The sequence below is a fragment of the Macaca fascicularis genome, chromosome 7 (genome assembly GCF_037993035.2).
Source record: "Macaca fascicularis isolate 582-1 chromosome 7, T2T-MFA8v1.1".
Classification (NCBI taxonomy): Eukaryota; Metazoa; Chordata; class Mammalia; order Primates; family Cercopithecidae; genus Macaca; species Macaca fascicularis.
In genome coordinates, this window is record NC_088381.1 from 143,057,189 (window position 1) to 143,084,996 (window position 27,808).

General features: G+C 40.6%; 2 protein-coding genes and 1 long non-coding RNA gene across 15 annotated transcripts in view; 1 reads left to right on the plus strand and 2 right to left on the minus strand.

Annotated features, from left to right (window-relative positions):
- The window catches only part of NEK9 (NIMA related kinase 9), a 44,927-nt gene extending 25,119 nt beyond the window's left edge, over nucleotides 1-19,808 (minus strand). For 10 of the 13 annotated variants that reach the window (XM_065549086.1, XM_073997863.1, XM_073997862.1 and 7 more), the window contains exons 1-11: nucleotides 19,449-19,808; nucleotides 16,806-16,983; nucleotides 13,922-13,977; nucleotides 13,316-13,386; nucleotides 11,651-11,756; nucleotides 10,002-10,133; nucleotides 6,919-7,029; nucleotides 6,063-6,127; nucleotides 3,062-3,112; nucleotides 2,444-2,636; nucleotides 164-308 (exon numbers count right to left, since the gene is read on the minus strand). In XM_065549086.1, coding sequence (XP_065405158.1) covers nucleotides 164-308; nucleotides 2,444-2,636; nucleotides 3,062-3,112; nucleotides 6,063-6,127; nucleotides 6,919-7,029; nucleotides 10,002-10,133; nucleotides 11,651-11,756; nucleotides 13,316-13,386; nucleotides 13,922-13,977; nucleotides 16,806-16,983; nucleotides 19,449-19,667 — 1,327 coding nt within the window. In that variant the 5' untranslated portion in view covers nucleotides 19,668-19,808. The remainder of the gene's footprint in view (nucleotides 1-163; nucleotides 309-2,443; nucleotides 2,637-3,061; nucleotides 3,113-6,062; nucleotides 6,128-6,918; nucleotides 7,030-10,001; nucleotides 10,134-11,650; nucleotides 11,757-13,315; nucleotides 13,387-13,921; nucleotides 13,978-16,805; nucleotides 16,984-19,448) is intronic. The other 3 variants (XM_073997866.1, XM_073997865.1, XM_073997864.1) reach the window with 1 other exon arrangement.
- On the plus strand, nucleotides 14,090-19,806 carry LOC135972016 (uncharacterized). Its single transcript, XR_010588553.2, has 3 exons — nucleotides 14,090-14,225; nucleotides 14,845-14,916; nucleotides 18,511-19,806. It is a non-coding gene; the product is annotated as an uncharacterized lncRNA (long non-coding RNA).
- A 4,399-nt stretch (nucleotides 19,809-24,207) lies between the features above and the next one.
- TMED10 (transmembrane p24 trafficking protein 10) overlaps nucleotides 24,208-27,808 on the minus strand; it is a 44,708-nt gene continuing 41,107 nt past the window's right edge. The window contains exon 5 of the mRNA XM_005561812.5: nucleotides 24,208-27,721. Within this exon, the coding sequence (XP_005561869.1) occupies nucleotides 27,600-27,721 (122 nt within the window). The 3' untranslated portion in view covers nucleotides 24,208-27,599. The remainder of the gene's footprint in view (nucleotides 27,722-27,808) is intronic.

Genomic DNA, 27,808 nt, shown 5'->3' on the forward strand with positions numbered 1-27,808 from the left:
TATAGCAAATTTGGCATGTTATTATTAATGAGTATATTTGCTCAAGGTCCTCTGGTTCTTTGTAGACTGTCTTTTGTTTTAAAATCCCAATTAAGATTGCACAGCATTAAGCAAAATACTCCCACATTAAATGCACTTAAGACACTTTCTGCTGATGGCTTACCAGTCACACAGACAGTGAAATCATCACCACATGAAACCTGATGGATAGCTTTGCCTTGCAACTTTTCCACATGCTTTGGCTGTCGATAGGAGGCTTTGTCTCCATGGCCCAGCTGACCATGGAGTTTAGTGCCTCCTTGCATGTTCTGTGAAATAAAAAGGTCTTATGACTTTTTTTTAAATTACATTTTATTAAACTTAAAATTTTAAAGAGATGGGTTCTCGTTATGTTGCCCAAGCTGGCCTTGAACTCCTGGGCTCAAGTGATCCTCCTGCCTCGGCTTCCCAAAGTGCTGGGATTGTAGACATGAACCACCATGCCCGGCTGAGAGTTCTTATGAAGTTTTAATTTTTCATGCCAAAAGCTGATCTTTAATGTAACTTCATATGAAGAAAAACAGTAGAAAAAAAGAGCTAGAAGTTTAGAAATTAGAAACAAATGGGCAAAGGGATTAAATATTTTAACAGCAAGTAGTATAAAGACCCTGCCAACAGGTAAAGAAAACTTAAAAAGTATCCAGATTAATATCCATTAATCTAATCTTTGTCCTTCAAGTCTAAGGTAAACAATATATTTAATTACAGGTGATGGTGAAAAAAATTCTTTATAATATAGTCTAATTTGGTTGCTTTCTACAGGAATGTAGCTTCTTGAAAATCTGTACTAGAAGTTTCATAAATTTTGGTCAGTTTCCCTGAAACATGGAAGAGTTATAAAGAATCTGGCTACATCAAAGAGGCTGCTATACAGCAATGAGACTAGTCCTTGATGACTTTTCAACTTTTTTTTTTTTTTTTGAGACGGAGTTTCGCTCTTGTCACCCAGGCTAGAGTGCAGTGGCTCGATCTCAGCTCACTGCAAGCTCTGTCTCCAGGGTTCAAGCGATTCTCCTGCCTCAGCCTCCCAAGTAGCAGGGATTACAGGCAACTGCCACCACGCCCAGCTAATGTTTTGTATATTTAGTAGAGATGGGGTTTTGCCGTGTTGGCCAGGCTGGTCTCAAACTCCTGACCTGAGGTGATCCACCTGCCTCAGCCTCCCAAAGTGTTGGGATTACAGGCGTGAGCCACCACATCTGGCCTTTTCTACAGTTTTATAGAGAAAAATAATTCTATTAAATGAGTAAACTACAAGTCCTCATAATACATATACATATATATGTATATATATTTTTTCAAACAAGCTCTTGCTCTGTCACCCAGGCTGGAGTGCAGTGGTGCGCTCTCCAGTGGTTCACTGCCATCTCCACCTCCCAGGCTCAAGTGATTCTCGTGCCTCAGCCTCCTAAGTAGCTGGAATCACAGGCATACGCCACTTTTGTATTCTCAGCTAACTTTTGTATTTTTAGTAGAGATGGGGTTTTGTCATGTTTGCCAGGCTGGTCTCAAACTACTGGCTTCAAACAATCCACTCGCCTTGGCCTCCCAAAGTGCTGGGACTTCAGGTGTGAGCCACTGCTCCCGGCCAATAAATGTTTAAGATACCAATTTCTCTCCAACAGCCTGAAATGAGCCTGAGAAGGCATAGCAAGAGACAGGCGGAAAGCCAAGAGAACACGCTATCACAGAAGGCAAGTGAAGACAAAGCTTCAAGGAGGGAGTGGTCAACTATGTCAAATGCTACCCAGAGTCAAGCTAAGTAAGGACTAAAAACCATCTGTTTTATTTTAGCAATTTATGGGTCATTTTTCAAGACTAGTTTCAGTTGAGTGGCAGAGATGGAAGCTGCACTGTAGGTGAATGAGGAGAGAGTGAGAGATAAGGAAACAGATAGCAAACACAATTTGTTAAAGAAGGTGAGAGGGGAGAATCTAGAGGGCAACAAAGAAATTCTACACAAAATATACCTAGCCATCTCCAATCACTGCTGTGGGCTTCAGGGGTTTCCTGACATGGTATAGTGCTTCCTTTGTTTACAAAGCTATTTCACAGATAATAGTTGCTCTGAACCTCATGGTAATATAACAGAGTAATTGAGTGACTTGTCTGAAATCATCCAGCTGTAAATGGGAAAGCCCAGTTTCCTGAGTCTTTCCATTTTCTCTCCCTCTCTAATTCATTCATTCAAAAACCATTTATAGGTGACCTAATATGTACCACCCCTGGGCGTACATCAGTGAACTAAACAGACAAAATTCCTGCTCTTATAATAGCTTCCATTCCATCACCCCAGGTTGCCACTCCCTTAGTATACGTTCAGCTAATAAAATGCTTAAACATCGTGGGCCCAGTACACTATTAGGCTTACAGCACTGTTCCAAAATGCTTAGCGTTCACTTACCACCCAAGTGTACAGTTCCTTCTCCACTGTGACCACAGCAAAGTGGGTATTCCCTGCACACACCTGCCGGGCACTACAGCCGCTCTTGATAACATCCAGTTTTTGGGGGGTGGATTTTCCACCACCCCAAACATAGACTTCACTGGTTCGTGATGTTACTACAGCAATGGGTGCTTCAGTCACAGTGCTTGACCTGCCAACAACCCCCAGAACAAAGGCACATTTAACATTAAAAACAATATCAAAGAAAAATGCTTCCAGTCTGTTCCCTGAGAAGAACTGCCAATTATGGTATGAGAAAGTATGTTCTTTCTCGACAACTTATTTCAATGTGCTCTATCACAGCAGACTTTGAAATTCCTGCCTCAGGGCTTCATCACAGCTTGGCCAGATCAGATTCCAGTCTGACCCATAACACCTACACTTTTCCACATTCATCATGGTAATGATGGCCACTTTAGTGTAAGGGTGAAATTATAGCTTTCTTCTTAGAAATGACTGTCTGAAATTTAAGCAGATGCTGGCTCCTGAAATCAAATAATGCCTATGCTCAAGAAAGACCCCCCCCCCGGTTGTAATTTAGGATATATAAATTTTTAAGAGTCTCTTGAACATTACCTTGGTCTCTTTGTAGGTGCATTAAGCAGAGTGACTTTTTCCTCCATCTCTCTACCAAAAGAAAAGCCAAGATACATGAGTGAAATAATAGGATTTTATATTGCAGAGGTGTCTGTTTAATACATTTCACAGATTTAATCCTCTTATAAACTGTATGCATCCTACAACATCACAATACTTTTAGCAAAGTACCTCGATACAACTCAAAACAATTATATAGTCCTTTCATTAGATAATTCATTAAATACCCAAAGGCCAGCAGTTTGGGGCCATTTGCTTTCTACCTCTGAGAAGTGGTCCAGGGTGGAACAGAGAGCCTTGAGAACCTCTGATGTACGTGTTTAGTATCTGATGGACACCTTCATCTAGTCTGCCCACTGACTCCCAAACTCAGGATCTCCAAATATGAGCTTGTTAGCTTTTCCCCAAATGAGCTTTTCTTTCCGACTCCTCTATTTCTGTAACTAGCTGCAACAGCCTTCCCCAGTTCTCCCAGTCAACTGGGCTTAAAACCTCAGTCATCTCTGATTCATCTCTTTCCCTTTAATATTCAGGTTCTACAGATTCTACCTATATAGTACTTTTTGTACTCACCTCTTCCTTTCCAGTCTCACCACCTTAGTTCTGGGCAGCTCTACTTCCCACCTGTACTGTGATAATACCTCCTAATCAGCCTCACTTACTACAGTCTTAATCATTTTACTATACTAATTTAACGCAGATGCTAACATTGCTAAATAACTCTTCCTTAGATATGCCTCTCATCACATGAACTGCCCTCTCGCAAACATCCACTATCTCTCGACAGTGGATGTGATACCCACTCTATCTTTTGCACTACCTCTTGAATTAACCACAATCTTCTTGGCCTGGCACGCAAGATTTCCTACCTGTTTTTCCAGACTTCCTTCCTTTTGTTTGCACCCCATGTTCTAGCCCAGGGCTGTCATCCTAACTAAATCAATTATAGCTGAGCTCCTGGAGTAGTGCTCAGGCATCAGTACTTTTTGAAAGCTCCTGATATTTTGCATCAAAAGTCCCAGGTCTAGAACCACTAATCTAGCCAAATAGAATTTTGTGTTTCCTGAATATTTTCCACAATTTCCTGTGTCTATGTTTCTGCTTATGCTATATTCTCTGTCTGGAAAACTCTGTCTTATATTTTCCATCAAAGTACAAAGTTCCAAAGTATTGCAGGTAAATCTATAATTATCTCAGTAAAAATTTCATGCCTACACTCAAGAAGTAAGAGATTAAAATAGTGACTTAAAACAGTGATTATGCCGGGCTTGGTGGCTCATGCCTGTAATCCCAGCAGTTGGGGAGGCCGATGCAGGCAGATCACCTGAGGTCAGGAGTTCGGACCAGACTGGTCAACATAGTAAAACCTTGTCTCTACTAAAAATACAAAAATTAGCCAGGCATGGTGGCGCCTGCCTGTGGTCCCAGCTCCTCGAGAGGCTGAGGCAGGAGAATTGCTTGAACCTGGGAGACAGAGGTTGCAGTGAGCTGATATTGTACCACTGCACTCCAGCCTGGGCAACAGAGTGAGACTCTCAAAAGGCAAATTAAAAAAAAAAAGTAAAATAAAATAAATCATTATACTGCTGTGAAATAAGCCAGATAAAAATTTTAAATATGCTTAACCAGACCAAAAGGGTGATACTGCCTGCACATGCACAAAACATAAATGGAAGTTCATGGTGCCATATCTGGAGTACAGTACATAATTTCAGGCACTAAAACACTGGCTGGAGAAGAACCAGAAAAGATTAATTAAATGGCATAGTAGAATAACAGTACGGATGAAACAGCAAATATGGAATTAGGGATGTATAGAATGTATCCAAGGGCAAGACTTGAAACGAGCATTGTATGTGAATATTTGGAAGGTATAAAAACAAAGAACTGGTAGTGGAGGAAGAAGGGTAGCAAGGCAAAAATAGTGTAATAGGATGAAATACAGACTCAAACATTTAAGGAAGATAAACGTTTTAAATTAAGGTGTGAAACCTCCTAGAGGAACTGAGGGATAAAGGATGTTCTTCCTATCTCTAAAGATATCTGACAGAATAAATCTCAGGAAATAACCTCTGAGGAGTCAATCAAACTCGACTTCAAATATGGGCAAAATGTACCTGAAGAGGATTCCTCCAACTCCAACCTACCACCTAAACAAATGCAGTGAAAAACAAAGGCCCAGGATGGGTATAGTGGCTCATGCCTGTAATCCCAACACTTTGGGAGGCTGAAGCAGGAGGATTGCTTGAGGCCAGGCAACAGCTTTGAGACCACCCTGGGCAACACAGCGAGACCCGGTCTCTATAAAAATAGAAAAATTGGCCAGTCATGATGGTGCACACCTGTAGTCCTAGCTACTTGGGAGGCTGAGGTGTGAGAATCACTTGCAGCAGGAGTTCAAGGCTGCAGTGAGCTAGGACTGTGCCACTGCACTCTAGCCTGGATGGCACAGTGAGACTCTGTCTCAGAAAACAAACAAAAAATAAAAAAACCAGAGGCCCAGTCCAATTCACACTACAATTGGTAAGCACCCTATGCCAGACCCTGGACTGACCACTTTTTATGCATTATCTTCTTTAATCCTGACCTCATCTTACTTTATAGAGAAGAAAGCTAAGAAATAAGAATGTTAAATAACTTGACAAAGATGACAAAATTCAGACATAAACATAAGGATGTCTGAGTCCAGACACCCCTCTTCCTTACTGCACTCTAATGCCTCAACTCTAGATTTAAAACCAATGGATGGAGGTGTGAAGGGCTCTTGGGTCTCATCAGTACACATTTAGAACAAAATAGCACAGGCGAAGGAGGCAAAAGTCAGAAGCTATCCCTAAGCAATAAAAGCAGGGATGTTGGTAGAAAATAGCACTATTGCAACCAAGTCCAGAAACACTACTCTTTCTTGTAGTACTTGGATCAAGCCTCTAAAAGTCATCTATCTCAGAAAAGACAATGGAGTGACTTCTTCATAATTTACCTCCTGCGTTTCCTGAGAAGAGGGCGATCTAGAAGTTCATCTGCAGTAGGTCTCTGCTCAGGATCCTAAAAAGTAAAAATAGGGTTAGTTTTCACTTAAAGGAAATGGGCAACATGGGATCTAAAGATAATTAGTCAAAGACCACTGCATTATCCCTTTGTTTTAAAAATCATTTCTTATGTGATACTCCATGTTTTATGTTTCTCACCTCATTATCATCAACACTTGTACATGAAGGAGAATGTTTATAATGCACCTTCCTCACTTGTTCAATTAGGGCAGTGGCTCTCAAACCTCAATATATACAGAATAGAAGAATCACCTGAGGGGTTTGTTACAAATAAAGATTTCTGGGCTTTATCCACAGAGATTCTGACTGAGTTCGTCTGGGGTGGGGCCCAGGAATCTTCTTTTTACTTACAAAACTCTCCCATTCCCTGGTGATTTTGACTCCAGTGTTTCATGAAACATACTTTGAGTAATACTAGAACTACATAGCAAGGGAACTATGAGATATGAGAAATACAGACATTCTGTATTAAAAGTGGTAAATTATCTTTCATTGCAGTTTTATGAAATATATATTCAGAAATTACTCTTGGTCATAAAAATGGAGCACAATTTAGATGGGAAATTCATTTCACAAATACTTACAAAACAGAATAAAGGAAGAATTTGTTCACTGAAGCACACAACTATAATGAATTACCAATACCTATTCTGTGTATAGCCACAAATACACTCTACCCTGGGGAACTGGATGTGGTTTTGTATGGTTTATAGTTATGCCATACACCAAACACTGAGGCTGGAAGGGGAAATACGAAACTGAAATGAATATTTAAGTCACACCTACCTGGTCAAGGCACGAATGAACCATTTGGATCAATTCCAAAGAGTACTGGCTAGAGTCAACTTCCATGGCCCGAATTCCTTGCACGATCTTCACACACAGGTTGAGTGGGTTCTATGAGAAAATGATGACTGCATTGTTCCTGGTTATATGAAGATGATGCTATACTCTACTGGTAGGGGCTCTCAGGTGTCTATGACCATTATTTAAATAATTGGCAATAGGTCTGACTTCTTGTTATAACTACTAGTATGCATCAACAAGAAATGGTTAGGGATGCACTGATACTATCAGACAGAATGAAGCCAACTGGCTATACAATCTATAACTATGTGGCCAACAATATAATACTCAGAGTATATGATAATCTGACCTTTCAACTGAATCCCAAGAAAAAGGAAAGCAAGACTAGCCATGCTTCTTGGCTTCATGTAGTTCCCTTGCCAACTAACTTGCCTTCTAATTTATATATCCTAGTTGTGGCTGTACAGGCAATACCCTGCTGCAACAGACAAGGCAGTGAATAATATTAAGATGATAATATTAACAATATTATAGTAATACCATTATTGAGAGACTACTACAAACTAGACAGGCACATTACATATATGGTATTTTTTAGCCTCACTAACGCCATTCAAGGAAATTATTATCATTATCAATTTATATATGAGAAAAATGGGGCTCAGAGATGTAAAGTAACTGACTAAAATCACAGATAGTAAAAATGAAGCTATTTAACTCCAATCAAAGCCTGACTCCAAGTCATATATACACACACATATATACACACACACGTACATATACACACAACATATATATATACACATATTTCTTGAGACAGAGTCTCACTCTGTCACCCAGGCTGGAGTGCAGTGGTACGATCTCCGCTCACTACAACCTCTGTCTCCTGGGTTCAAGTGATTCTTGTGTCTCAGGCTCCTGAGTAGCTGGGATTACAGGCATGCGCCACCATGCCTGGCTAAGTTTTGTATTTTTTAGTAGAGATGGGGTTTCACCACGTTGGCCAGGCTGGTCTCGAACTCCTGACCTCAGGTGATCCGCCCGCCTCAGCCTCCCAAAGTGATGGGATTACAGGCATGAGCCAACATGCCCAGCCTCTGACTCCAAGTCATTTTTCTTCCACCATACTATTTAGGGGAATTAGATGATATACTAGAACAACCCTCAGGATTTAGAAAAATGAATAGGTCTTATGAAAGGGCAATGAATTTACATTACCTTACATTTGCGTTTTTCATATACATTATGAGAGAATCTCTGTATGGGGAATATATATTGTTACCATGTTATAGATAATGAAACAGAGGATCAAAGAGATGAAGTGATTTGCCTAAATTCTCACACCTGGTTGGTAGAGGCAACTGGATGTGAATCCACTTTAGCCCCTCAGTGTGCTCCATGGACCAGCAGCATCAGCATCACCTGGGAGCTTGTTAGAAACACAGAATATCAACCCTGCCCCCCCAAAAAATCTGCATTTCAACAAGATGACTTTGTATGTGTATTAAAGTTTGAGAAGCACTGCTTTATATAAGGTTGTACTTTAATTTACTTAAAAAAAGAAAAAAAGACTTAAAGGGATTCATTGTCTATAAAGCAATGACAATCTTTATTTTTTAACAGATAAACTTTTTTTTTCTCTAGTTAATGAATATTTTTAACACCCACAATGTGTTAGGTATTGTAGAAAATAAAGCAAACATTTGGAAGGGTTTTAGATTACCTGGCAAAACCACAGCTATATAAAAAAAGTTAAGTACAATAAAGTGATACTGGTGCTATGTCAGAAGTGTTTACAAAGATAGAATAAAGGCATAAAAAAGTAACAATTTAGGAAAAGGCCTAAATATGCTGGGCATGGGGGCTCACACCTGTAATCCTAGCATAGGCTGAGGCAGGAGGATCACTTGAGGCCAGGATTTTGAAACCAGCCTGGGTAACATAGTGAGAACCCATCTCTACAAAAAATAGCCAGGTGTGGTGAGGCATGCCTGTAGTTCAAACTACTCAGGAACTGAGGCGGGATGACTGCTGGAGCACAGGAATTTGAGACTGCAGTGAGCTATGATCACGACACTGCACTCCAGGCCTGGGCAACAGAGTGAGACCCAGATAAAACAATTGTCTTTTGCTCCCTTCCATTCTGTTCACTAGATTTGCATCCTTTTACACGTTTCCAAGAAAGTGATGCAGTAGTTGCATGATCATCTGGCTGCTGTTAATAATGTTCCAATTCCTACTGCTTGAAAAAGAGAACCATCATGTTCCATTTTTTGCTTTTAAGAGATGAACTTTTTTTTTTTTTTTTTTTTTTTTTGAGACGGAGTCTCGCTCTGTCACCCAGGCTGGAGTGCAGTGGCCGGATCTCAGCTCACTGCAAGCTCCGCCTCCCAGGTTTACGCCATTCTCCTGCCTCAGCCTCCCGAGTAGCTGGGACTACAGGTGCCTGCCACCTCGCCCGGCTAAGTTTTTGTATTTTTAGTAGAGACGGGGTTTCACTGTGTTAGCCAGGGTGGTCTCGATCTCCTGACCTCATGATCCGCCCGTCTCGGCCTCCCAAAGTGCTGGGATTACAGGCTTGAGCCACCGCGCCCGGCCTGAGAGATGAACTTTTTAATTTAATTTTAATTTTTTTTGAGACAGGGTCTTGCTCTGTTGCCCAGGCTGGAGTACAGTGGTGCAATCTTGGCTCGCTGCAACCTCCACCTCCTGGGTTCAAGCAATTTTTGTGCCTCAGCCTCTCGAGTAGCTGGGATTACAGGGGCACGCCACCACACCCAGCTAAGTTTTGTATTTTTAATGGAGATGGGGTTTCACCATGTTGGCCAGGGTGACCTCAAGTGATCCACCCACCTCGGCCTCCCAAAATGCTGGGATTACAGGCATGAGCCACTGCGCCTGGCTGGGTCGATAGCATTTTAATAATAGATTACTAATCTTGTACCTGAATACAGGTTATTTTTGCCAGAAATCAGAAGCCTGGGAATAGAGTTGATCTGCTTAGTCAGGCTGTACCATTTGCAACCTGCTAAATGCAATATAGGGATAATATGCCAACTTACTGTAGCATCAAACGTCCTCTTCAAGGTAAGGAGTTCAAAAATGACACAGCCTACTGCCCAGATATCAGACTTGAAATTGTACTTTACTCCTTGACAGAGCTCTGGAGACATGTAATATGGGGTTCCCACAAGCTGAGCAACAAAGAAACAATCAAAGAATAACTTCTTTTCTGAGGTAACTATGTTAACATTTCAACAGCTTAATTAAATTTCCCAGGAACTAGTGATAACAACCATAAAACATTCATCAGCAGATTCCAAAATGGTTTTTATGAGATGATGCCACTATGGAAAGAAATCTTATTCATATCAAATCTCTTGGGTCAATTATAAAGGGACAATCTCCATGATAAAGGAACTGTGGTAACTTGAGGGGCTCAATAGCTGTGTGATTCCTAGATCACAGAGGCTTCAGGCGTTCAAGGCCTGCTGAAGACTTTACACATACTTAAAGACATACTTACTAAGTTCACAATGGGAAAAAAACCCAAACACTGGCTGTGGGGAGATGGTAACTGAATGATGGAATTAGATGTTCTAACTAAAATACACGTAATGAAACTTTTAAAATGGCCCAATTTGGCATCTGTTACGCTAACACAACTAGTGAATTTCTTTTGAATTTGAAAAAGATTTTCTGACTTCAAAAATAAACTTGGAAATAAAAATGTCCTAAGAAGTCATGCCTCTCCCAAGATGAGATATAATGAAGGCCCTAGCAGCTCTAATAAAACTCATAGTCAGCTTTAATCAGCAAAGCAAAGCAAATTTCAGATGGCTTACATGGCTTTTATAAATTTTCATATCATTCCTTCTTTGCATTTAACTAGCTAAAAAGAGTCAAGTCTTGGTTTTATCAGATTGTTCTTGATGAGAAAAATCCATATAAAGACATGATTGCTTCTTCAGAAGCTCACTTTGGCCTCCATCATAGAAACATCTGAGTCCCTGAAGCAGAGACTCCAAACCCTAAACATCTAAATTGCTTGCAGACAAATCTTGACATTATTTAAAAAAAAAAAAAAAAAAAAAAATTATTGGCCAAAATCAGTTTTCAAGTTCTTTTAAGGATACAGCATTGTGAAACTAGAATAATAACTGGGTTTTATAATTCCTAAAAGGATAAGATTACTGTCCCAAAGATCAACTTATGTCTACTCTTTACCAATGATCTTTCTCAAAATCACGTGAGAGGGGAACCCTGTGCAGTTCAGACTGTGTATAATATTAAAGAGTAGATTGTTCTCTGAGCATCAGCCTTCACTTGTAATATAGGGGTTCTCTTTGAACCAGAAGCATTCAAAGGAAAAACAAAAAGAGATGTCTAACACCTTGAGCTCAAACATTAAATAAGAGATAAAGTGAAATCTACTAAAGACCCTAACCTGGACAAAACAGTAAAGCATTTTGTTGCTTTTAGATTAAGCCCCTAATCAGTATTGGAAAAAGGTTATGAGGTCAGAGGCGTAACGTGGGCAATGACTTAAATGCCTGCTAGTGGGCCCAGGAAAAAGACTTCTGAAGACAATTCATTAAAAGTATGGAAAACTTGAAAGAATATTGAGAAAAGTATGCAAGATTTAGGGAGTATAGTTATATTTCCCAGTACTAGAAAAGAAAATAAAAATTAAGACAAGGGCAACACATACCGTCTCAGCCATGGAATACTCAGAATTAAGTTTCTTTGCTAGGCCATAATCTCCAAGTTTTATCAGGTTTGCCTTGGTCAGAAAAATATTTAATGTCTTTATATCTCTGAAAAAAAAAGATGCTGCAAATTAAGTTCACACAGATAATTGTTTTATTTCATCCCCCGTCTTGCCCAGGATTATTACAGAATAAAAATGAGTGTGGGCCGGGTGCAGTGGCTCACATCTGTAATCTCGGCACTTTGGGAGGGCAAGGCAGGAGGATTGCTTGAGGCCAGGGGTTCTAGACCAGCCTGGGCAACATAGTATGACCCCATCTCTACAAAAAATGAATTAGTCAGGCGTGGTAGCAAACACTTGTAGTCCTAGCTTCTCGGGAGGCTAAAGCACCTGAGAATCAGTTAAGCCCAGGAGGCTGAGGCTGCAGTGAGTCATGACTGCACCACTACATTCTAGCCTGGGCAATAGGGTGAGACCCTGTCTCAAAAACTAAAATAAAATAAAAAAAGAGTGTTACCATTGCTCATATTCTGTCCTAAACATCCCACAGTGGTCGTCACTTTCACATGGTGTTTAACACTGAAGTGAGGACTTTAAAGGAGTGAAGGCAGAGAATTAACTTCATCCTCTAGGGCTTCACAGCATAGAAATATCTCCCATACTACTGAAGCTATTAGGAAAAGTTGAGAGGGTCAGATGAGGAAAATGGTGCTCTAGGTAACCATAATTCCCATAAGATACCACAGCTCTTCAACTATCACTTATGCCTTGAATTAAATGATATCAAGGCAACTTTAACTAACTTGGTTGGTGTCAAAGTTTCAAATAATCTGTTAAGGCAAGAGAAGAGGCCTACACGTCCCCACAACGATATGATTAGGCCATTTAGTCATCTAAATAAAATCACAGGCTATTTTTCTAAAGATTAATTGACCATATGTAAAACAAAATGAACTGTGCCTGGTTCACTATGGCTTCCTTATTGAAAGATGTGAATAAACCAGAACAATATACTTTGTTACTTTTAAAAGAAAATAACAACATGCAACAGAAGCCATTCAATAGCTATCCAGAAATATATGTTAACTGAATGAACAAACCAATAAAAAAAGAAATCTTAGTGTATTATAATTAATCTCTGGCACTAGTCGATGACTCACTTAAGAAGGGTATAATGATGTGAAAATGTTACTGAAATGGTTCTCTTCTATAGCTAGAAATGAATGGAAATGTGCTTGTTTTTAAAGATCTGGTAAATTTGTACAATTAACTGTACAAAGTGAAGAGGTTTTTATTTAAATTAAAAGCGCTTAATTATAGAATTAAAAAGAATTGCCAATTATTACTGCTGTGAATCTTACCAAATACTACTTCTCATAGTGTTTTCTAGGCTTTACTGATGAATTAACAAACTGAATTCTAAAATTTTTGTCTGTAAAATGACTAAGTAGTACTTGGCTACTGAGGAGATTCTTCCTAGATCATAAACATGGTTTAACTTCAGGGAGTGAAAATAACATTCCTCATTATTTTCCTTTCCTAATGATATAAATGGAAAAACTCTTGGCTGCTTAATCAAGAAAATAAAAGTGTTGTTGGGGGGTATCCAGGGTAGGGGCTGAATTGGTAGAGAAGAATCCATCCATAAATTTTTTTACTTTTTACCTATGAAGGATTCCAGCTTTATGGATACAGCTCACTGCTGAAACAATCTGAAATAGGTACCACACCACCATCTGCAGAGAAAAAATAAATATTTGGATTAGAAACAAAAAGCTCCATTTAAGTAAATACACACACATACACAAACAAACAAAACAAAGAAAGCTGCAACCAGAAGTTATGATTCAACATGACATCTCTTCCTTGCAGGTTGAGTAGGCAAAGAAAAGTGAAGGGGTAAAAAAACACAAAAAACAGGTTCCTCATAAAATCGTTCCAATGTCATTATAATATATAGTATGGTAAAGCAGACATGTGGAAAAACTCAGGAAGAATGCAAAGTTATAGAAAACTGGGCATACCAGTATGCAGTAATAGAACCAGGAAAGAAAGCCCACAGAGAATCATGATGTGGAGGTAAAACGTTTAGGAAGCAGCTATAGACAGCTTCCTTGTTAGAGGTTTCCTTTCTCATGAATATCAGAGCCTGGAAGGAGTCTGAACAAAAGGAAAAAAACACTCTTCATTATTGGAAGAGTAAATACAGAACTAGAATGCAAGAATTACAACACTACAATTCTAACTTCCTTCCATAGAAATATGAATTACCTCTTCCTCAAACAACTTGTCCTTCTGACGAAGGATTTTGTCATACAGGTTCCCTCCTGCAATTAAACAAGACACAGGTTTGAATTGCTTAATACAGATCAAAGCTTGGCTCCTGTTACAGGGTTTTTTAGGTGACACAAGCAAATGAAGGATTCTGCTTTCTCTCCATAGGCAACTACTTCTTTTGACTTTTCACATGGGCACAAAACTCTTCCCATCTCTCAAGGACTGCATCAGAAATATTCTTCAAAGATCTCCCTAACACAAGAGTCTTAATAAAAAAAAAGACATTTTAAGAAAAGATGTGAGTAAAGACCATTCTTGTTGTTCCCAACAAGTATATTCAAAATCAGATTTCTTTTCTAGAACTCTCCTTTAAGAACTCTGTAATATTTTTGTAACAACTCTCCCAGTTGTGACTACTATAACATTTGGATTAGGCTGGGCACAGTGGCTCACGCCTATAATCCCAGAACTTTGGGAGGCTGAGGTGGGCAAATCGTTTGGGTTTGGGAATTCAAGACCAGCCTGGGCAACACAGCAAAACCCTATCTCTACCAAAAATACAAAAAATTAGCCAGGTGTGGGGGCACGTGCCTGTGGTCCCAACTAATCAGGAGGCTGAGGTGGGAGGATCGCCTGAGCCTGGCAGGCGGAGGTTGCAGTGAGCTGAGATCGCACCACTGCACTCCAGGCTGGGTGACAGTGACAGTCTATCTCAGGAAAAAAAGAAAAAAATTGGATTACATCTGTGATACAATGTTTTGTATTTATAGGGTATATATTTACAAATTTTCTACTTCACACCAAAAAATTTCCCAAAATTTAGGGTCTACCCCTAGACTGTTTCCTATCATTACTCTCTTTACTAATTCCTTCCTGTGGAATAAGTGTGAATTTACTTCTCTCTTTCCTTTATCTAGTAATACAGACCGCAAGTAATCATGGTTCATCTTACATCCCACCTGCAACTATAACTTACACTTTAGCCCTGGGTAAGTTTTTACTTCTTTTCCCCTGCAACTTAGTAACTCAGTTTCAACAAATGTATCATTTGTTCTAGTTCTTCCTAATCACAAAAGAAGTTAATGTCCTAGGGCTTCTCCTACTTTCAAAATTTTTAACAGAATCTTGTATATGGCACTGATCACCAATGATCATAATATACAAGAGTTTACACAAGAAAGTTATAAGGGACGAATATGCTGGAACCTCTTTAGCATGCAGTTCAGAAAAGGGCTTTGGAGGTTCTCTTGTGCAATAAGATGATTAACAGCTAGTACAGTATGTAGCAAACACTTTCTACCTACCAAATACTATGCATGTAATATAACAATCCTAGAAAGTAGGTACTGTTATCAATAAACTTTTCTTTTTTGAGATGGAGTTTCGCTCTGTCACCAGGCTGCAGTGGCGTGATCTCCACTCACTGCAACCTCCAACTCACTGGTTCAAGCGATTCTCCTGCCTCAGCCTCCCCAGTAGCTGGGATTATAGGCATGCGCCACCATGTGCAGCTAATTTTTGTTATTTTTAGTAGAGACAGAGTTTCACCATGTTGGCCAGGATGGTCTTGATCTCCTGACCTCGTGATCCGCCCAACTCAGTCTCCCAAAGCATTGGGATTACAGGCGTGAGCCACCATGCCCAGCCTTTTTTTTTTTTTTTTGAGACAGGGTCTGGCTCCATCGCCCAGGCTGGAGTGCAGTGGTCTGAGCTCACTGCAACTACTGCCTCCCTATCTCAAGCCATCCTCCCTCCTCAGCCTCCCAAGTAGCTGTGACTACAGGTGCACACCACCACACCCAGCTAATTTTTTGCATTTTTGGTAGCAACAGTGTTTTACTATGTTGCCTAGGCCTTCCTCGAATTCCTATGCTCAAGTGATCTGCCTGTCTTGGTTTCCCAAAGTGCTGGAATTACAGGCGTGCACCACTGTCCCTGGCCAACAAACTCATTTTAAAATGAGGAAACTGCTGGGTGCGGTGGCTTAAGCCTGTAATCCCAGCACTTTGGGAGGCAGAGGTGGGCGGATCACCTGAGGTCAGGAGTTAGAGACGAGCCTGGCCAACATGGCAAAACCCTGTCTCTACTAAAACTACAAAAATTAGCTGGGCGTGGTGGCACATGCCTGTAATCCCAGCTACTCAGGAGGCTGAAGCAGGAGAATCGTTTGAACCCAGGAGGCGAAGGTTGTGGTGAGCAAAGATGGCACCATTGCACTCCAGCCTGGGCAACAAGAGTAAAACTTTGTCTCAAAAAAATAAATAAAGTGAGGAAACTGAGGCACAGAGAAGTTAAGTTTCTTGCCACGGTTATAGAGCTAGAAAGTAGACAAACTTGGGTTTAGAGTCTATTTTCTTTAACAACTAGGCTATACTGCTATCTTACAAGCAAAATGATCTGAAGAAATCAGGGATCAGATAAATAGCGCCATGCTTTACCATATACCACTTTCACTCAGTTATGATCTTTGGACTACTTTTCAATAGGATAGCTTTAGCTGAAAATATAAATAAATATCACCTACAAGATATTATTAAATACTGTATCAAGCACTGCCAAGCCACATTCTGGTTAACTAATGTCATTTCATGAAAAAAAAAAAACTTGAAAAATAAATGTAAAATCCAACCGAAGAAAAGATAGTTTGAAAATGGAACTATAATCACAAGAGAAAATTTGGATATGCAGGGGAAAATCCCTCTCCTTATTTCGTTAACCACTTCAAAATTCTCCAAGGCCTGAAAAGTTTCTCTTAAACTCGAGACATTCATTTAAAGTTTTTATCACTGTATATGTCTCTTCTTATATTCTTCTCCTCAAGGTAACTATGAGTCTATGAAAGTCTTGCTGGAGAAGGTCCCACTGAACTCTATCTTACCATTACAATATTCCAGCTCAATCAGCAGGGTGGTATTGTCCATGAAGTGATTGTAGTAGGCAATAATGTTGTCATGCTGCAGCAGTGCCAGAATAACAATCTCATTCAAGGCATCACGACGTTCCTTCTCAGACAGCCGGGTCAAATCAACTTCCTTCCACACAACCAGTGAGTCATCCTAAACACAGTAACAGAGGTATCGTGCTTTTCCTCTTGCCTGGCAGCAAATGAATCCACACCTAGATTTGTAAGCCTAGAAGCAAAACTACCTAAGAGGAGCAGAGACTGACTCCTCTTATTTTTTCCTTTTAACAGACTTCAAAGGTTATGTGTACAATTTAGCATTATAATTTATCACAGGACAGGGGAAGTAAAGCATTACGACGTCGTCGTCACACTCAATTTGCATGATGTCAGTTCCAGGTAAAAATATGGGCTGGGCATAGGTCTCAAAAAGATTCTATTGAGGATACTATGACAGACTGCTAATCATGATGGTGATTATGGCAGGGCAAGAATACTTGAGAGGTAGAGAACTGGGGAGCAATTATCTATAGTTGGTCACAGCTTCTAAAATGAAAATACTAAACTTGCCTCTAGTTTTATAAATTTAGACTTCCCTAGTTTTATAAATTTAGACTTACCCTTTCTGGATAAGTCATGCCCCCTTTTGCAACTCTATAATCTCTCACACTTTTATGTATCACATTTTCTTCCATTCCTGAAAACTTACCTGTAGCTCCTGATGTCTACCATCTTTTTTTTTTTTTGAGATAGAGTGCAGTCATAGCTCATTTCTGCTCTGAACTCCTGGGCTGAAGCAATCCTCCTACCTCAGCTTCCCCAGTAGTTAGGACTACAGGCATTGCACTGCCACACTCAGCTAAATTTTTTTTTTTTTTTTTTTTTTTTTTAAGAGATGGAGTATCACTGTGTTGCCCAGGCTGGTCTAGAACTCCTGGCCTCAAGCGACCTGACCACCTTGGCCTCCCAGGTGTTGGGATTACAGGCATGAGCCACTGTGCCTGGCCTCATTTTTTGCTGACACTGCTTCCCAGCCCAGGAGCATCTCCACCAATGTAACCCTCCCCATCCTTTTGAATGCCTCTGCCAAGCCTTTACAATGTTTTTGAAAAGACTCTGATGAACCTTTTACTGTAACCATGCCTTTAATTTTTAGACCCCATACACTGAAATATTTGTCCATTCTTTTCATATCTCTACATATACAACTTAATGCTATGTGTTTACTAACAATGGCCAACTTTTCCTATTGAAATATAAGCTTCTAGAGGAAAAGAGTGCTTCTGAACTTCTGTAAATTCACAGACCTAATAAATATTTGGTGATATGGATAACGCTATGCAATTTTTGAGAAGTGTAATCAAATTTAACTCAAAACAAATCCAGTAATCAAGTTCAACAGGATAATAATAAAAAGGCAATGGGCAAGATGTGAGACTTTAGTTCTAGTCCAAGATTTACTTATAACTTAAGTGAGCAAGTGACTTAAGTATACTGTCTTAGTTTCTCTAACTAAAATATAGAAATAACAATCCTTATCTCCTCTTTCTCATTTGAGTGCAAAAAAGAAAACAGACTACTAAGAATAACCCTAACATCATACATTAACGTGGCTTCAGGATAAAAAAGAACACTTAAAAATATTTTCTTGCAACCACTTCTCTCCTTCTCCATCTTTCAGCCTTAAAAGTATGCTGGCTTGGAACACACACCAGAACTGCAGATGGATGGATCACTTTCGGCAACCCCAGCAAGTTCTCATTAAATGTTTACCCTAAAGTAAGATTTTATGATCAAAACCAGTATATCGTTAGTTTTTGGAAGTAGAATCATCACTGCAGGGTTTTACACTAGTATATATTCTTAACTTGGGATTCCGTGATCCATGGATCTCTCCAAAGGATGTGCCTATGTGCAAATGTGTTGATGGAGGGGGTAAGATTACTTTGCTTATGTTAGGTTCTCAAAGGGGTCCTTGTGCCCCCCAAATTAAGAACTAATGGCTTAGAATATACCAACAGAGTACTTCCCATGCATAAACCCTGTAGGATAAACACTGATAAAGAACCAACACACAAAGATCTTCCCAATGAGCTTCAAGAAAAGCTTCCAACTGAGTGATCACAGCTGAACTTAAAGATAATGACACAAACTACGGAGGTGCCACCGGTGTGGGGATTTTGAAGCTATGCCCGTCCTCCTCACCCCGACCTTGGAGAACTATATATACAGCATGAGGGGAAGGAAGTTTTGGCAATACCTCACATTCGTATACCACTTTAATTTACAGAACAAGCGCCTTCGTTTCATTCTCAAGATAATCTTAAAAAAAAAAAAGGATGATTTCAAGGTATTATCAGTAAGCCCATTTTACAGATGGGGATGCTAAAGCTCAGAGACGGTTAGGTGACTTAGGCCAATCAAAAATGACTAGTCAAACCAATGATCTTGCCAATTTCTAGTGCCGATGAGTGGGAAGAGCGGTGAAGACCCTGACACATATATCCTGTGGGCGCCTAAAGCACTAAGCTCACGACGCTGAGAAAGCGGGGCCGGGAAGAAAGGACTCGGGGCGACCCGACAGCGCCAGACAGGACGGCAGGTGCCGAGGGCCGCTACCTCGGTGCGGCGGTACAGCGTGGCTTCCCCGAAGGCGCCGCGGCCCAGGACGCGGATAGGGATGTAGTGCAGCTCCTCCTGCTCCGCCGCGCCGCCGCCGGCTCGCGGCCCCTGACTAGCGCTAGGCCCCGGACTCGAGTCCCCGCAACCCCCGGACTCGCTCCCAAAGTCCGAGTTGATGGAATCGCAGTGTCGTTCGTACTCGCCCAGCACCGACATGGCGGCGACCGCGGGCCTTCGGGACCGGCCTGCGTATGGCCGGAGGCGCTAGCCGCGCTGCGTCCCGCTCGCTTCAGATGCCGGCCCGCGGAACCGTCAGCCCAGCAACCCCGCGAAGCTCCATGGTGGCTCCTTCCCCCTGACCCGGAAGCAGTTCTCTGTGTTTCCGGCCCGGCTGAGTTTCCCCCGCCTTTGCTTGCCAGCTTGGCTAGTCTAGCGGCCAAGGCTTCCCGCTTTCGGGGAAGGCCTGCTAAGTGAGGCTTCGGGCTGGGATTGGCGGGCGCGTGGTGGGAACTGCGTGGAACCGAAGGGCTCCCACGGGAACAAGGGCATCACTGACAGTACGGCCTCTCGGGTCTCTTTACCCTCCTCTGCCTCCCTGGTCCGGTCCCCATACAACTTCGAGGTTCAGAGGTCGTCCAGTCTCATCTTGACCTCAGGTCTGTGACAAGAGGGTGATTGGGGAAGCATTCCCAGTGTACACCTTCTTTCACCTTTCAACGTTGGACAGCATTCTTTTTTAGAAAGATAGTATAGTAAAGATAATATGGCCGGACAAGGTGGCTTACGCCTGTAATCTCAGCATGTTAGGAGGCCGAGGTGGGCGGATCACCTGAGGTCAGGCGTTTGAGACCAGCCTGGCCAACTGGTGAAACCGCGTCTCTATAAAAATACAAAAATTATCCAGGCGTGGTGGCAGGCACCTGTAATCCCAGCTACTTGAGAGGCTGAGGCTGGAGAATCAATTGAATGGAAGGAGGAGGTTGTAGCGACCCGAGATCGCGCCACTACACTCCAGCCTGGATGACAGAGCAAGACTTTGTCTCAAAAAAAAAAAAAAAAAAAAGTAATATAGACAGCCTAAATGTCCGCCTCCTGTCATCTCAGTCCCTGGTTCCAGTTCTTTCTCCCAGAGCCATCCTAAGTCCCTCCCTCTTCTACACAACTCCAAAAATATTTTAAGTCAACTTTCCTGACACTTTCCTTCTCCCCCGTCTCTTTTTCCAGGTTCAGTTTATTCAGATTTTTCCAGATCTTTGACCATATGATCTCATGAAACATTGAGCATTCGGTGCCACACACTGTTTGGGAACAGGAGATCTGCAATAACATGCTCCCTACCGTCAAGTAGGAAAACAGCAATACGGTGAACAATAGGTGTTCCATCAGTTATGTGACCTTGGGCAACTTCTCATCTCCAAGCTTGTTTTTGAACTCTATAAAAAGTTGTGAGAATATGGTCTACATCACAGACATAACAGCTAACATTTATTGAGTGTTATGTTCTGGGTACTATGCTAAAGGTTTTTCACGTATTATCCCACATTATTATGTATTATCCTGTGTATTATGTATTATCCTAACATTCCCATTTTACAGAAACAGAGTCACCTAAGTTACCTGCTTAATGTGACAGACCTAGTAAGAGGGAGCTGGGAAGTTAAACCCAGCAATCTGAAAAAGCAGGACGTGATGGGGCTAAGAGAAAGCCATGTGACTAGCCGGGTGTGGTGGCTCACGCCTGTAATCCCAGCACTCTGGGAGGCCGAGGTGGGTCGATCACTTGAAGCCTGGAGTTCGATTCCAGCCTGGCCCACATGGTGAAACCCTGTTTCCACTAAAAATACAAAAATTAGCGGGTGTGCACACACCTGTAATCCCAGCTACTTGGGATGCTGAGACACAAGAATTGCTTGAACCGGGGAGGCGGAGGTTGCAGTGAGCCAAGATCATGCCACTGCACTTGAGCCTGGGTAACAGAGCGAGAACCTGTCTCAAATAAATACATAAAAATAAATTGTGTCATACGGATTTGTGAAAAGTTTCTACTTTAAGAGAGCTTACAATTCATGTAACAGAAAACCACCAGGCAATTAAAACAGTTTGTATAAGGGCTATAAAGTGCAAGATTCTAGAAAGGCATTTAGGAGGGGCATCTGTCCAAGCCAAACTTGCTGTGTGAGTGCAGGCTCCCTGGAGGAATATACAAAATGTTAAGTCCAATGGTGGCTAAATAAACTAGAGATATCATTCCAGGTAGAGGCCATTCCATCTACATCCTCCTATTAATTAGAAGGCACTTTGAGGATAGGTATTGCCTCTTGTTTATCTAGATAAACTTGAGTTTAGTTTGGCTTAAATCTGTTAATTCTATTAACTGTTAATTCTGTTATTCTTGGTTAATCTGTTAAACAGAAAAGATGCTCAATAGTTTCTCAGTTGAATGGGAAAAAAAATGACTTAAAATTGGGAATGTTGACTTTCAAAGAGGCTGAATAGATTTCAGCCAAAGCTTAAAAATTTATTTTTTTCTGGCACCTTTGCAACGAGGAACTAGTTTTCTTTAACTTGGTTGGCCTGAAACTGAATTGTTCTAATGATAATGCATGGATACTACAAGCTTAGAAGAAACATGTCCTATTACAGAGCAGAGACATTCCTGCCGAATTCTTCATTATACTGGATCTAACTGAAACTAATTGTCTTACCTTTGAATATTCATAAGTTCAAAAATAGTCAACATTTATTCTAATGGTATAACTTTTTTTTTTTTGGAGACAGTCTCACTCTGCACCCAGGCTGAGTGCAGTGGCATGATCTCAGCTCACTGCAACCTCCACCTCCCAGGTTCAAGTGATTCTCATGCCTCAGCCTCCTGAGTAGCTGGGATTACAAGCATCTGCCACCACACCCAGCTAATTTTCATATTTTTAGTAGAGAGGGGGTTCTGCCATGTTGGCCAGGCTGGTCTCGAACTCCTGACCTCAAGTGATTGGCCTGCCAAAGTGTTGGGATTACAGGCATGAGCCACTGCACCTGGCCAAGGTGTAAAATTTTAAAGCGCCTTTGGCTGAAACCAAACTATTTCCACATTTTACTCTAACAAGTGAATGGTTAGAATGCTATTTTGCAGAAGTTTCCAATTTGTGAATGGCAAATTCCCAGGGGCCATAGAGTTACTGTCAAGATGAAAGAACCTACCAAAGACCAACCCAAGTTTATACCCTTCACTGTCTGCCACAGTAGCCACTAGCTACATGTAGCTACTGAACACTTGAATTGTGGCTAGTCTAATTTTAAGCTATCGATGTGGTATAGCTTGAAATACACACTGGATTTTCAAGATTTTACATGAAAAATGGAATACAAAACATCTCCTTAACCATTTTTATATTAACTATATGTTGAAATAATATTTTGGGTATATTAGGGTAAATATACTACTAAAAATAATTTTTGGCTGTGCGCGGTGGCTTATGCCTATAATCCCAGCATTCTGGAAGGCTGAGGTGAACAGACCACGAAGTCAGGAGTTCGAGACCATCTTGGCCAACATGGTGAAACCCTGTCTACTAAAAATACAAAAATTACCTGGGTGTGGTGGCATGTGCCTGTAATCCCAGCTACTTGGAGGCTGGAGAATCAGCAAATTTTTACCTGTTTTTACTTCTTTAATGTGATGCTAGAAAATTTAAAATTATACATGCATCTCAACATTATATGAGACACCACTGCAACAGACTGAATAAATGATTTATAAAGCATGTATTGGGCTGGGTGCAGTGGCTCATGCCTGTAATCCCAGCACTTTGTGAGGCTGAGGTGGGTGGATCACGAGGTTGGGAGTTTAAGACCAGCCTGGCCAACATGGTGAAACTCCATCTCTACTAAAAATACAAAATTAGCTGGGCATGGTGGTGCATGCCTGTAATCCCAGCTACTCAGGAGGCTGAGGCAGAATTGCTTGAACCCAGGAGGCAGAGGTTGCGGTGAGCCAAAATGGCGCCATTGCACTCCAGCCTGGGCAACAAGAGTGAAACTCCGTCTCAAAAGAAAAAAAAAATTATTCCCAAATAATGGGAACCACTACACTACAGACTATGGATTCATAATAAAATTTATGTGAGGGAGAACAGAGGTAAGAGGATAAATAAGAGGCCAGCCAGTCAGTGTGCAAAGCACTTCATATTGGCTCTTGGAAAGCTTTGTGAAAAATGTTCAACTGTAAGTGAAAGGAGAGGAGAAAAGGCCTTTACCTCCTGGAGTGGGGTTTTGCATTGGATATGACAGGCCTAAAAAGTGAGTCCTGAAGGGTCATATATTGGGGGGGGTCTTTTAGGCTTTTAGGAATGAAAGGCAAGGGAGACGGCTTTCTGTAGGAGTGATTCTATGTAGTTGCAATTTTAATTGCAAAAACCACAATCACTTTTGAGCGAACCTAATAGTAACAGTTTCCAAAAGAGACAAGATAGAATAAAATGCCTAGCTTACAGAACCATATTTGGTCTGAGGATGCAAAATTAAGGATTCTTAATTATATATACATATATATGTATAAAATTTACATATATTACATACAAAAAATATAATCTTTTACTAGCTCATATAAACTATCGATCTGCAGTAACTGAAGAATAACAATATTTTTTCTCTAATTCATCAGGTATCATTTGCCGTAATTTAAAATGGAGAAATATGGAAGAATTATCACCAGTCCAGACATAGAAGTACTCAAGAGTAACAGAACATACACCTAAAATGGTTTCTGCTAGCCTTTATTTGAGAAAATTTACACAAAAATCCCCAATCCAACATTTACAAGTGAATCTGTATAAATCCCATATGCCTCTTTCCCAAAGAAACCGAAAAATGGCTTTATGACAGGGCTCCATGACAATGGTATACAAGGCTTACTTAAACTGCATCATTCTCATTTATACAGACCATTTTGGATAATATGCTCAAAAATGGAGGAAAGCACATAACACCCCTGATTTTAAAGCTTATTTGCTCTTGTGTCAGTCTTTTGTCAAAGGCAAATACTTTTACTTTTTGGATAAAACCAAGGTATAATATCAATTAACTTTTAAACCAAAAGCACAAAATGTCCCAGTTGATAGGCATGAGTAAAGGGAAGGGACATGAAAGAATGTCATCTCCTACAAAGCTTAAGTTTAGGGTCACACTTGGGAACAAAAGCATCAACAACATAAAATATTCTCTTCTCCTATCTTCTTGACATTTTATCACATCAGAAGAACATAACTAACAGAGTAGCTTTCATTGCTCCTAAAAAGGGGAAAGGCACCAGTCAGAAATAGGAAAGAAAATCTTGTTAGGCTAATGGTACATAACAGAATTTCACATTTAAAAGTTTAAAGATGGAGGCCGGGCATGGTGGCTCACGCGTGTAATCCCAGCACTTTGGGAGGCTGAAGTAGGCGGATCACTTGAGGTCAGGAGTTTGAGACCAGCCTGGCCAATATGGTGAAACTCTGTCTACTAAAAATACAAAAATTAGCCAGGCGTGGTGGTGTGCGCCTGAATTCCCAGCTACTCAGGAGGCTGAGGCAGAATTGCCTGAACCCAGGAGGTGAAGGTTGTAGCAAGCCAAGATAGCGCCATTGCACTCCAGCCTGGGCATCGCAGCAAGACTCCGTCCCCCCCCCCCCCCCAAAAAAAAGTTTCAGGATGGATCTTAACCCACATATTATTTTCTCTACTTGGATGCATCCTCTGTGACTTAGTATATGTAATACTACAGATAGACTTTCTCAACCTTTGCTGCCTATGCTAAGGATCCGCAGCCAGGTTCTCAGAAGCAGTACCTACCAATTCTCAACAGCAGATGGCAATGTTGTACAAGTTAACGACAGAGCTACTTTTATGCCACATGAGAGGAAGATAAACAGAGTCAAAAGGGGGGGAAAAACGGTTTGAGTTCATAGTAGCAGGAACATTAACAGAATAGCCTGAGATTTTAACAACATAACTCATTCCCTCTTCCACCTTTGTACTTTATCCAGGTCAACACATCAGGGTTCTCTAACAATTCCAGTATTCTGCTGCTTTACTGTGAGATACGTGTAATTCTTGCAACTGTGATTAAACAAGCCCTGTAATAGCAGGGTTAAAAAGAGATTACAGAAAGGATAAATTCCTGCCTACTTTCTTGGGAGATGTGGGAAAGATTTCAAGTCACAACATTTTTCATAACTTTATAAACATGGTCATTTATATCCACATTTTCTCTTATTTACATTAGTTTTGGCCCTTAGGCACCTCATACTCCTACAGTGATTATTGGCTTTGCTTTCTTAACATGTATTTTTAAGTATTTACTCTCTTAATGGCCCTCCTAGATGTCTATTTTATACATCGTATCTCTTAATTCTCTAGATGGAACACTGAAGGACAGGAATTAAGTGACTGGCCATGCAAGAGCTGGAAATTTTATTTATTTTTCCTTGGTATAAGTTATGTTAAAAATTCAAGCAACCACGTATCTAACAGAGGAATTTTATCTAGGATATATTAAAAAAAAAAAAAAAAAACTCTCAAAACTCAATAGTAAAAAGAACAGATGACCTAAATAGAAAACAGACAAAAGACATGAACAGACATTTCACCAAAGAGGATATATAGATGGCAAATCAGCACATGAAAAGATACTCAACATGATTGGCCATTGGAAAATGCAAATTAAAACCACATGTGGTGTCATTACACACATCTCTGTGAATGGTTAAGATAAAAAATAGTAGTAATACCAAACGCTGGTGAGGATGTGAAGAAACTGTATCAATCATACATTGCTGTATGAATTGTATGAGTGGCTGTATGTAAAAGGTACAGCCACTCTGGAAAAAGAGTAGGGTAGTTTCTTACAAAAATATACGTGTTTACCATACAACCCAACAGTGCCCTTTTGAGCATTTATCCCAGAAAATGAAAATGTATGTTCACATAAAAACCTGTACATGAATGTTCATAGCAGCTTTATTAGTAAGGGCAAAAAACTGAAAACAACTCTTATGTCCTTTAGTGGGTGAATGGTTAAGCAAACTGTGGTACATCCATACCATGGAATACTACTCAGCAATCAAAAGGAACTGCCCAGACTTCACAACGATGCAACATATGCATGTAAGAAATCTGTACATACCCCCTAAATATATAAAAATTTTTAAAAGAAAAAAAGGAAGAAACTATTGATACATGCAACAACTTGGATGGATTTCAAGGGAATTATGCTGAATGAAAAAAAGTCAACCTCGTAAGATTACGTTCTGTATGATTCTGTTCACACAACATTCTTGAAATGACAAAATTACAGAGATGGAGGACAGAACAGTGGTAGCCACAGGTCGGGGTGAGGGTATAAGAAAGGGATGTGACTGTGGCTGTAAAAGGGCAGCAAAAGGGATTCATGTGACAGAATGTCTCTTGTGATGGTGGTCACATGCATCTACACATGTGATAATATTGCATATAATTAAATACACACACGAAAAAAGTTCAAGCAGTTAAGCACAAATATTTTAATTGTCTAAAATGACATTTTCTTTAAGCGTTATCTACAGTTCAAAGCTCACTTTTATGAGGTGTCACATCCATCACCATTTTAAGACATAAAATCATGAAAAGGTATCACCAGAAGCTACGTAAACATTTCAGCTAAGGGTAAAGAGAAAGTTAAGGGTGTTTTCACAAGGAAATTGAAAGAGGGCAATCCGAATGAAGTCAACATGGTCACACAAAAATCTTGGTAAAAGAACCAGAATGGAAGCCCAAGCTGCTGAGCAAGTGGGAGAAAAGAAAACATACTCCAAACAGATCACACAAGGGAACCCAGGACAAATGCTGACTTTGGCATTATCTAGGTAACCCCTATTTTTTTGTCATAGGTGACTCTAATAATAGACCTATTGTTGCAAAACCAGTCAAAATCCTACCAAATTAAAAAGTCCCTCATTGATTTGTTGGGTGTAGGTGGTACCCCACGTCCTCCCACACCAAAAGAGATCAGTTCTGGCAAGAAAGCTCCAACATGCCTTGATGGTGCTGTTGGTAGGATGCCTTAGGCCAGGCACGTCCCAGCGATGTTCTGCTGGCTGAGGTACAAGGTGGGAGGAGAATATGCCTCATTCATTACTCAATCAACTTCTTGGCCTTGAAGAAGCGTCGTAGGTAGAAGACCTGCCAGGTGGCTAGTCCAATGAGGCAGAACATTGAAAAGATGCTGAAGTATAGGACCCGAGTGTTTGTTGACTCTAAAAAAAACAAAAACATTGTAAACATAATGAGTGAGCCTCCTCAGCTGGCTAAACAATGGCAGGGGAGCAATGTAAAGGCAATTA